Source organism: Lissotriton vulgaris, chromosome 1_1 (assembly GCF_964263255.1).
Source record: "Lissotriton vulgaris chromosome 1_1, aLisVul1.2, whole genome shotgun sequence".
In the NCBI taxonomy this organism is placed as follows: domain Eukaryota; kingdom Metazoa; phylum Chordata; class Amphibia; order Caudata; family Salamandridae; genus Lissotriton; species Lissotriton vulgaris.
The window spans coordinates 1,542,928,185-1,542,940,339 of NC_141685.1; the positions used below are offsets into that span (position 1 = coordinate 1,542,928,185).

A 12,155-nucleotide genomic window follows, 5' to 3' on the forward strand; every position below is an offset into this window, starting at 1 on the left:
TGTAGTCCACACAGAACCGGAGTTCAGGCGTGGCTCCCGGCGCAGCAGCCTTTGGGACCAAGACCACAGGGCTGGACCAAGGGCTGCTGGAGGACTCAACCACCCCAAGAGCAAGCATTTTGGAGACCTCCTCCTTTATGCAGACTCTGACCCTGTCAGTTACTCTGTAGGCCTTATGCCTCACAGGTAAGCTGTCTCCTGTGTCCACATCATGGACGCACCAATCTGTGACACCAGGAATCAGGGAGAACAGATCTGGAAACTGCCCCAGCAAGTGGCGGCAGTCATCCTGTTGTTCAGGCGTCAGGGTGGGTGAGAGGTTAACTCCATCCACTGACCCATCTTTCTCAGAGGCTACCAAGAGGTCAGGAAGAGGCTCATACTCCTCCTCCATTCCATCATCAGTTGCCAACAACATGCCCACTTCGGACATCTCCAAGTGGGGCTTAAGGCGGTTAACATGTAGGACCCTCAAAGGGTTCCTGGGAGACTGCATGTCCACCAAGTAGGTTACTGGACTCTTGTGCTCCACAACCTCAAATGGACCTGTCCACTTATCCTGAAGTGCACAAGGCTCCACTGGGGCCAAGACCCACACCTTTTGTCCAGGCTGAAGCTCTACCAGAGTGGCATTCTGGTCGTACCACCGCTTCATCTCTTCCTGGCTGGATTCCATGTTTGCCTCAGCAAGTTTCCTGAATCGCCTGGTCTGGTTTCTGAAGGCCAGCATGTAACTGTATACATTCTGGGGAGGTTTCCTGGGAGATTGCTCCCAGCCTTCCTTTACCAAACTCAGAAGTCCTCTCACGGGGTGACCATACAGCAGTTCAAAGGGGCTGAACCCTAGGGACTTCTGTGGCACCTCGCGGTATGCAAAGAGAAGGCATGGCAAGAGGACGTCCCACTTACGCCTCATTGGGCCCTCCAGGCCCATGATCATGCCTTTTAGGGTTCGGATGAATCTCTCAACCAACCCATTTCCTTGGGGATGGTAAGGGGTGGTGAACTTGTAAGTTACACCACACTCTTGCCAAAGGGACTTCATGTACTTGGATATGAAGTTGGTCCCCCTGTCACTCACCACCTCTAGAGGGAATCCCACTCGTGAGAAAATTCCCATCAGTGCACGTCCCACCACGGGGGCCGTCACTGTCCTCAGAGGGATGGCTTCAGGGTACCGGGTGGCATGGTCCACCAAGACCAGGATGAACCTGTTGCCCATGGCTGTCTTGGGGTCCAGAGGCCCAACAATATCAATACCCACTCGTTGGAATGGAGTACCGACCACGGGGAAGGGTTGCAGAGGAGACTTGTGCCTCCCTCCGCTCTTACCACTTGCCTGGCAAGTCTGACAGGATCTACAATGAGCATCTGAGCTCTTGTGCATTTGGGGCCAGTAAAAGTGGGTGACAAGCCTGTCATAGGTCTTGTCCATCCCCAAATGTCCTGCTAACGGCACATCATGAGCCAGCCCCAGTAGGAAGGCTCTGAACTTCTGGGGTACCACCAGCACACGGGCTGACCCAGGTTCAGCAGCCTTAGGCTCTGAATACAGTAGGTCATTCTCCCAGTACGTGTTTTGTCCTGAACACCATTGGCCTGGTCTGCAGCCTGCTGCCGCATACCCACGAGAGAAGGGCATTCTTTCTGCTCCCTGCAGAATTCCTCCCTGGAGGGGCCTCCTTCTTGCTGCCAATGGGTCAGCTCAGGCAGGTCCCCCAGTTCAGCAATCTGTTCCCCTGTAGGCTCCAGGGCATCCCCCTCAAGGGCTGCTTCCTCCTGGACCGTGGGAACTTAAGGGGCCGGTTTCCCGCGCCCCCTGCGCCTTTTCCCTAAGGCCGGTTCCTGGGCCTCTCCTTCAGGCCCCAGGATCTCCTGATCACCCCTACTGGCTGCCATTGACCGGGTGGTCACGCACGCCCAGTCAGGCAGACCCACCATCCTTAGGTGAGTCGTCTTCTCCACCTTTTCCCAAGGGGAGTGCTCCAAGTCATTCCCTAGCAAACAGTCTACAGGCATGGCCGTTCTCACACAAACCTGCAGAGTACCAGAGACCCCCCCCCCACTCGAAGGGAACTTGAGCCATCGGACACTGACTCTCTGAATTATCAGCGTTGATAACCCTACAGTAGGCATGGGGTACAACCTGCTCTTGAGACACCAGGTGCTGCCTCACTGCAGTCACACTGGCTCCTGTGTCTCTAAGAGCCTCAGCTTTCTTACCATTGATGGTCACCACCTGCCCATATTTCTTAGTGTTAGAGGGCAGGTAGTTCTCAGGGACCATCTCACTGTCTCCTAGCGAGACCAGGGTCATCTGAACAGGATCTCCACCCCCAGGGACTACTACTTCTTACCCCAAATTAACACTAGTTACTTGCCGGGGTGGAGCACCAGTGGGTGCTGATTTACCAAACAGGCGACACTTGGGATCACTGGCAATGTGACCCGGGTCACCACACCTGTAACAATTGAAGGGCCCCTTTGGAACAGGTCTACCTGTCGGGCCCCGTTCTGCTTCGGGGTTGGGGGAGGCTGAGAACCTTTCTGCTGGTTCCCTTGGGGATTACTTTGGGGGCCTTTAGGGAACCCTTTCTGTTTACCCCTGTCCCCCCCACTCTTCTGCTGGGGACCCTGCCCACCCTTGGCGGAGTCTCCCACGGGACCCTTGTGGCCCCTGGTGCTGAGCCAGCGGTCCGCCTCCTCAGCAAGCTTCCTCGGGTTGGACAGCTTGCTATCAATCAGGTGCTGGCGTAGCTCAGGAAAACAATGATCGGACAAGTGCTCCCATGCAATTAAATCAAAAAGCCCCTGAAAATCATTTACTTTGCTACCCGTCACCCAACCATCCAGTGCTCTGCAAAAACCAGTCACATACTCCACATACGTACTCCCAGGACGCTTTACACTCTCCCTGAACTTCTGCCTATAAATTTCAGGGGTAAACCCATACCTGGTCATTAAGGCCTCTTTCATGCGGGGATAGGACTGCTGTTCTTCAGTGGGCAAATCTAGCAGGGTGTCCCGCCCTTCGCTAAGGAACCTCCCCCACAACCCCACTCCCCAATCCTTGACAGGGACCCGGTGGGAGGACATGGCTACTTCATAAGCCCTAAACCACTGTCCTATGTCATCCCCCCTAAAGAACTCCTTAACCACATCTTTGGGTATGTACACCCTGGACTCTACCTGCACCGGCGTTGTGCTGCCACCAGAGGGAGGATTCTCCAAACTTTTCTCCTTTAGACTCATCTCCCTCAATTTCACTTCATGATCCATTTGGATTCTTCGCTCTTCCAGAGCCATTCTCTTGCTCTCAAGCTCCAGTTGGCCCTTCAATTTTAACTCTGCCAGCTTCATTTCATGATCCCTGGTTGCCTGTCTGTCTGCCAGCTCCTCTGGCGACAGGCCTCTGCCAAAGCTATGGACGCTCTCCGCTCTGTCAGGTACAACAATATCATCAGGTGACTCCCTTGATTCAATCCAGGCTTTCAGGGCCTTGTAGAAATCATCCTTTTTCTTGCACCCTGACCGTGGAACCTTGAGTTTTCTGCAAAAGAACGTTAGTTCTTTTTTTGTGTAGTCATCCAACTTTGATGCATCCCATTCTATCTCCAACACATCAGAGGCTACAGACTCTGCCCTCTCTATGCTGTTGGTGCCAGGCATGGTTTCAAACAAAAAGGGATCTTCTTCCAGCAGAGGAAAAAAATTAAAAAGTCTGTGGCTGAGTTACTGGACTGTAATCACTGTGCAATGGTCAATAGTTAATGTATGGACACTGCAAATGTAAATTCGCGATCCTCACCGCTGCGTCCAATGTTAGAATTGGGGGTCTCTGGTTGGCGCAGGTTTGTACTTGCTACAAGCAGGGACCCTCTCCTCTAAGTCAGGGCAAAGGATTACTCTTTTAAAAGCATTTTTCTAAGTATTCGCTATTTACCACGAGGTTTGACCTCGCGGTAAATAGCGGGCCGAAATTGCGAATTCGCAATTTTAACCCCTTCGCTGCGGCGGCTATTCCGCTGCAGCGCTAAAGGGGCGGGGCAGCCGCGCGGCGGCCGCATGCTGGTGATGGAGCCGCTCCGTCACCAGCCGCGGTTGAGCTATGCTGGTGACGGAGCGGTTCCGTCATGACCCGCCCCGCTCATTAGAACGCCCGCACAGGCGCGAAATCAGCGCCACGCATTCCTTAAATGCTATTTTTGAAACATTTTAAAATTGCGAATTCGCAAATTTCGGCCGCTATTTACCGCGAGGTCAAACCTCGTGGTAAATAGCGAAAACTTAGACAAATGCTTTTAAAAGCATTTTTCGAAGTTGCATGTTACACACACACATGTCCTTAGGACATGTGTGTGCGCAACACCTGTTGAAATGTGCATTTAAGGGGCGCTACAGGGTGTCCTTTAGACACCCCTGGCACCCTTTAAATCGCTATCTTATTTGCGATTAGCAAATTGCTCATCGCAAATAAGGAATACTCCCCATTCATTCCTATGGGCCAAAAGGCCCATAGGAATGAATGGGGAGTTATTCCTTATTTGCGATGAGCAATTTGCTCATCGCAAATAAGGAATCTGTAGGAATCGTATTTAATTTTGCGATTCCTGCATGAATCCCGTTTTGCGAGTCTGTAATAGCGATTCCTTATGAATCGCTATTTCAGACTCGCAAAACGGGTCTTTCATGAATCTGGCAGATAGACAACTTTTTTGCCCACAAAATGCTTTTCATTTTCACATTTTAAAAGAAACTATAATTGGTATTATGTAAACACCTCAACCGTAAACGAAAGACAGTTTACACTTTGGTTGGCCTGCAAGAAATCATTTTGAATTCTGTATTAAGCAAACACCTAAACCTTGTAAAATATAATTTGCCAAGGTAAAAACAGCTAGCATATATTTTCATGCAATAGCTGTAGTATTTAACTGGATAATGCATATATTCAACGCTCACATTGGGTTTCATTAAATCATGTATCATTTAAAACCGAAATTATTTCAGCAAAGACTTGGGAAGGCTTTCACAACTAGTATGACATTACATGTCCTTAAATATCTCGTTAAATTGCATAGATCTGAGGCAGAACGGGCCCAGCCCACCACCAGAGCCCTAGAAAGGTGGAATTATTCACTAGAGACACCACTATCCCAGGAAGACTGGACAGCTTTCTGCAGCCTCACAGACATGCTGACACCAAACGGTAATTTACGAAATATACTCCTAAAATACCTTCATTAGGCTTACCACAAACCTCAGAAACTGTGGCGACAGGGCCTGAGGACAATCCCTGCCTGCCGTAGGTGTGGGACGCAGGTCGCTGACTTTGTACACCGAGAGTGGAGCTGTGAGAAAGTTAGGGACTATTGGGGGAAAGTAGTGAACATCCTGCGTGAGGTCACATAGTGTGAAATAGAATGCTCTGTGCAGGTGTGCATCTTAGGTCTTCTCCACGGGATTCCGTCAGCTAAGAAGAAACTGTTGGCTATAGCATTACATGAGGCGAAGCATAGCGTGTCTCTGCACTGGGACAGTAAGATCCGTCCGACGACTCAGAAATGGGTAATAGACCTGGTGTACTGCAGAGACACCTTAAAAACTTACAAAGAGGGATTGCCTGCCATGCCGTGTCCGAAAGATTTCTGGGCACTCCTCACTGCATATCTACTGGAATATATTGACAGTATATCCCAGGAGCCTGACCGGGCAAAGGATAACTCTGTATAAATTTTGTACTGGCAAATTAGATGATCTGCCCCTAAGTGTACAGCTTTTTTTTTGTGTAACACCGCCAATCAAGGCATTATGTAAAATGACATGACTATGTTTGTTGTATATGGTACTATTGAAAATCAATAGCAAAAACAAAAAAATTGCATAGATCTTCTAGTTTCCCCTGGAAGACGACCGACAATAAGTGCTATATTTGCAACTTCAAAGTGTAAATTTAAGGGAAATTTAAAAAAATGGAAAGAAGTCGTGATTCGATCAACACACAATTTAGGGAGAAGAAATATGTAATTTCCTATTTTAAACTGTTTACGTATGCATGCACATTATAAAATAATTACCGCAGATGTAGAGGGTGCAGTCACAAAGACTGCTAAAGTGAGGACTCTGCTTCAAATCTTCGCCCTGTGAAAGCACAAAAATATCTTTATTTCCAAAACGTACAACTCAAGAGAAATTATGCAACAGAATTAGCCTAGCACAGTCATTAAAGGGTGCCTTTAAAGTATCAGATTTTCAATGGAACATCCTTCTATAGGCATCCACAACCTCCTCCAGCTTATGCATGGGCATCAATTAACCAAAATACCATGCCAGTGGAAGTGACATCGCACACCTTTTGATTTTCATGAAATTACAGGAAGTGACATCAGATGATATATGACTCTGAGCATTCCCAAAAAGAGACATCACGTGATTTCAATTCTGATGACATCACGATAATTGACATTGCTGAAGTTCCATAATACCTGCATTAATAATATAACACAACACAGAACTAGTATTATTTTATAGTTGCCCCAGTGCCCTATATGCCACAGTTCTCCCCGTATGAGAAGTGTTACATTAAATGTGCCAGCTATAGCATTTCCCCAGGTTTCCATTTTGCCAAGAATTACCTCAACTGTGCCATTGTTTGAATTTTGCCACAGATGCCTGCCATGCTAAGAAATGCCTCCAGTATACAAGAATCAGTATTGTCCCAAGAGTCCCTCAATAAGCAAAGAGCGACTTTCAGTATGCCAGGCCCAATAAGAGACTCACTAGCATACTAATACAAAAAAGAGGAGCACTTCTTAAGTTCAAAACATTTTTTATGATAACTGTGTATACTATCAATTCAGCGTGCCACAGAGGCAGGCATGATGTATGTTCATGCCTTCAGAATCCACACCATACTTCAAGAACAACTACTTGACCTCTGCGCACTGTGTCTAATGCACTCTTGCTACACAATATTCTTTAAAAAACCCTTTCAAAAAAACTGTACATGCATGTCATATTTTAACAACGTTATGATTCAAGAAAAGAATTAACCAGAAATATATCTCATTGAGAAAACATAATTTAATCTGTTGTTGCCACAGACAATGTTGTTCAAAACATGGTAGATATTTCTTTGCTTGTTTGCGCCCAATGCATTTTGAGGCCTTGTGGCCCTTCTACAGGGTCTGGAATCAATAAACAATACAAGATTTTTTATGATATAACATGATTTCAATGGGCAGGGATATGTGAACAAAAATAATTCTGTTATTTAATATATACTTGGGATCTGTACCTGATATGAAACTTAGAAAACAAAAAAGAAAGCAAACGAAAAAAGCAATAGAAAAGATAAAGATAGTCCCCTGTGACCCAGTGCAAACCGTGATTCTAATGATGTGGCACCAGGCTGCCGTGCATCTGGGGAGTAGGGGAGGAGAAGCCCAGGAGGTGAAAAGGCCTGGGCCGGTGCTCTAAACCAATTGACCCATCGCCTGCTGAGTGAATAAGGATCAGTCTCCCAGTATCGAAGGGAAAAAGGTGACACTGGGAGGGAGACGCCCAGAGCTGATTTAGGGAGGGTTCAGGGACCCCTGAGCACAAAAGAACTTCAAAGACATTAAAGGGTATAACTATGAGATCATAAACCCCTGAATGTTGGAATGAAACAGAAATGGATTCAGACTGAAAAGGCTTGGACCCATTCTGTGGTCAAGGGGAACCTCTGCTAAAGAAGGAGCAACTGAAAACACTGCCGTGGAAAGACCAACTCTTGCTTCGTGATCTGGGGATGGTCTGCAGTTTGCTGTTCTAATCAAGGGAGAGGCTGTTGGGACAGTGCTTGGAGGTGCTGGGTCCCCCTGTTTGAAGAAGACTGTGCTTTGTGTTGTGTCTTGTTACCCCAAGGGCCCGAGGTGAGCTTGCTCCCTGTTTGGAAACACAGGAACATAAAAGTTTCCGGGAAAGTCCCAAGCAACGCGGTGTGCGTGTGCTTTTTCAGCTTGAGACCCTCAGAGGTTGTGCCTTGTGATTGTGGGAACGCAGGAGTAAGCTGAGTCTTGGACGCACAGGGTGCATGTTGTGGCGCAGGTCAAGGTGCTGGTGAAGAGCACCTGGTCGTTGTGTGCATGAGGAGACGAGGTGAGGCTGGCACACGCAGGGTGCGTGTCATGGTGCAGGCCAGGGCATTGGTGAGGCGCGCCTAGTTGTTGTGTGCACCGAACAAAGGAGTGAGTCTCGGACGTGCAGAGTGTGTGTTGTGGTGCAGCCAGGCCATTGTTGAAGAGCGCCTGGTCATCATGTGCACCGGGAGAAGAGATGAGACTAGGACGCGCAGGGTGCGTGTCGAGGTGCAACCAGAGGTGCTGGTGAAGAGTGCTTAAGTAGTGTGTACACCAAATCCGAAGTAAGTCTCCACAGTGCTGAGGGCGGGTCTCAGTGTTCACTGAGACTGCCGGAAGGAGGGCCAGGTCATTGGACCCTCGGAGTGAAACAGTAACAACCTGGACCGGCAGTCCCGGAGGAGATGAGCCGCCAGCCCGAGCTCGTCGTACCCATTGACGGAGTTCTGGATTAAGGCCCAAGTCGCTGAAGGAGGAGAAGAGTGTGGGGTTGCGCCCGCTCAGTTAACGTGGATCACCACCTGGGGTGGGGTGCGGGCCCAGAGGGACACTCTCTTGTACTCTCACTTCTGTCAGCTGCACAAGCCTGTTGCTTCGGCTCTGATCTAGGCCTGTGCTGGCGCAAGGATGGGCAGTACTGGGGCCGAAGTGAGAAGCGGGACTTTTGTGTCATCATTGATCTATATTGGGGGCACTGTTAAAGGAGCACCTAAACTGTTGTATTACACTTTGCATTATTGCTGCTAACAAACTATCAAACTGTAGTATGACGCTGGACCTTATTTGTGCCTGACGAACTACATGCTGGATGCGCTACACACTGCGTTATTGCAGAGTACATGATTGTAACGTGGCGCATTGCATTATTTCTTCATCGTACAATATATGATTATAAAGTGGAGCAGTGCATTATTTCTTCCTTGCACAGTACATGATTGTAGTGTGACGCGTTGCTTTGTTTCTTCCTTGAACAGGGCATGCTGGTAGAGATATGCATTGCATTTTTTCTTATATTGCAAAGTACATGATTGTGGCGCTAGGTATGGCATTGTTTCTCTGTTGCACAGTACAAGAGAATATTGTTACGCATTGCAGTATTTGTTTTCTTTTGCAACATGTGTGATTCTAGCAATACGACTTGCCTAACCTTTTGGAAACGGTTAGAAGTGAGCTCAACTGTTGGTTAGAAGCGGTGGTTGGGATTAGAACCTACCAACCCACCGGAAGGAATACTACCCATTCTTATATGTTGGTTTTGTATTGTGCAGTCATATTGTATAACTTCTTATATAAAGATTATACTCATTTTATAAAAACTTGTGTGGAGTCTATTTGTGGTGACATCATTGGGTTACTATGAGTGTGGTTGCACATATTGTACACCCGTGCCTTGGAGATAAACCTGACTGTTCGTGCCAAGCTGCTAAGGGGGTGAGAAGGGCTATCTCAGACGGTGTCCTTACGTAGTCTAACCTTGAAACGAGGGGTCAGGGACTCCTGCCTCCAGCACTTTGGTGGCCACAGTGAGGGATAAGGACCCCTACTTCCAACAAGAGGTATATCTCTAAAGGGTACCGGAAAACATCTTAAACGAGGCAATTAATAAAAAATCCTGCAAAAGTCTCCTTATCAATCAATAAAAATCTAAGTCAACCCGTCATTTGTTTGTGCCGAAATATTCCACTTGCTCTGATGGGAGATTCTAGAAAATGAAACTGATTTCAAAGATCTGTTCAAGGACAAATCTTTATATGCATCCAGGAGGTCGAAAAACCTTATAGAATTAATCACACCCTCATCGAAAACAATAACTACGGAATTTCAGGGCACCAGGAATTGTCATAACTGCGTGCACTGTAATCAATGTGAACAGCATACAACACCCATTAACAGGAGAATCCACCAAATTAAAATATAGCGCAGATTGTAACTCAAAAAACTTAATCTATGGCATAAAGTGGACTTGTGGACTACTTTATGTTGGAAAGACAGATAGGAAAATAAAAACGAGAATTTTGGAACATAAAAGTACTATCCCCAACCTGAATACGAAGAGTAGCTTAGCAGTACATGGGCTGACAGCTTGTCATACTATTGCACAAATTATATTTCAGGTCATAGAAGTAGTAGATCCAACCCCAGGCCAAGATCTCACCAGGTCATTATTACAGAAAGAAATCCTTTGTATTAGACAATTGAATACTCAAGAACATAAGGGAATCAATGAAAAAGTGGAATTAACCTGTTTTTTGTAAAAAGGAGTAGGTTTGCAAGGGACCACTGGTAGATGCACAAGGAGGAGAATATATTTACACTTTCATGTACATACCTTCACAGTGATATACACGGCTTACTGTTAAGCATGTTCAGTAACGTCATTTGACAGCCTTGTAACACACTGTTTATGTACCTAGAACATGTATTTTGTATTTTTTCTATTTCCTCTTTTAACATGCCTCTCTTTGTTTTTATCTCATTCAACTCTCTTCAGCTAAAGTTGAGCACAGTATGGCACTATTCTAAGCACTCTGGCACATGATATTCAGTTTTTTCCTATTTAGAAAAAGGCTCCAGCCTTATACTTCTTTAGCACATTCAGCAGATTTAGTCAGAACCCGTATTGATTATTATTTTTGGTTCAGCACACTGAATGGAAGGTATTCCATCATGGCGCTGATGGAGAGATCGGCTATTTGGTTTAGTAGAGGAGAGTCCTTCGTCTATCTCAGTTCACAATCAGGTTTTATATAGCAGTTTAAATGCACCCAGCATCGGTGGGCGTTTACACCATTCGCAATTCTGGCAGTAAGGAGATAGCAGTCAGCGTTTAGCTTGGCAGTCTAGAGAGGTGAGTGAAAAAAACAGATGTGATGATGCTCCAGACTAAACAGCTGGAAGTGGTTGACTCATGAAACCCATATGGTATGCTTCATGTTTTGCAGGACCCCATTTATCACCATCTTCCCTTCGGGCAAGCCGACGTTAAGGAAGGTTAATAATGGCAGCGTAAACTCCTGCCTGGCCAGGTAGCTACATCCGACAGTTTGGGTAAATTTTTTACTATTTATTTTAGATATTGGAGAGCCCGAACTTTGTAAATATCGGAGAACATTGCCACATTTGGACGTCATTGAAACCCACAAGTATGTGGTTTCAGGCTTTGCACTGTTGTATGAGAGCACGTCATTAGAATCATGATTAGCACTGGGTCACAGGGGACTATAACTTTTTTAGTTTGCTTTCTTTTTAGTTTTCTAAGTTTCATGTCAGGTACAGATCCCAAGTACATATTCAGTAACAGAATTATTTATATTCACATATCCCTGCCCTTCGAAATCATGTTATATCATAAAAAGGTTGTATTGTTTATAGATTTCAGCCCCTGAAGAAGGGCCACAAGGGCCCGGAATGCATTGGGCGCAAGCAAGCAAAGCAATATTTACCATGTTTTGAACAACATTGTCTGTGGCAACAACAGATTAAATTATGTTTTCTCAATGAGTTATATTTCTTGTTAATTCTTTTCTTGAATCATTATATTGTTAATATGTGACATCCATGTACAGTTTTGTAAGTGTTTATTAAAGAATACAGAGCACAGAGGTCAAGTAGTTGATCTTGAAGTATGGTGTGGATTCTGAAGGCATGAACAGACAACATGACTGCCTCTGTGGCACACTGAATTGATAGTATACACTGTTATCCCCAAACGTTTTGCTTCTTCCTCCTATTTTTTCCTGACCGGTGGTTGTTGGCTATAGGACTCTGGGCACTTTACCACTGCTGATCAGTGCTAAAATGCTCTCTGTGTAAATTGATATTGTGATTGGTTATCCATGATTGGCATATTTGTTTTACATGTAGGTCCCCAGTAAAGTGCACTGAATGTGCCAGGGCAGGTGATTTAAATGCTACTAGTGGGCCTGCAGCACTGATTGTGCCACCCACATGAGTAGCCCTAGGTTTGTGAACTCCCATGTTGTCCTGGCCAGTGTACACACTTGCCAGGCCTGACCCTTCCCTTTACTTACA

General features: G+C 46.2%; 1 protein-coding gene across 1 annotated transcript in view; it reads right to left on the reverse strand.

Moving 5' to 3' along the window:
* Positions 1–12,155, reverse strand: part of OTOGL (otogelin like) — a 1,110,282-nt gene that overhangs the window by 72,417 nt on the left and 1,025,710 nt on the right. The window contains exon 49 of the mRNA XM_086931129.1: positions 6,078–6,141. Within this exon, the coding sequence (XP_086787255.1) occupies positions 6,078–6,141 (64 nt within the window). The remainder of the gene's footprint in view (positions 1–6,077; positions 6,142–12,155) is intronic.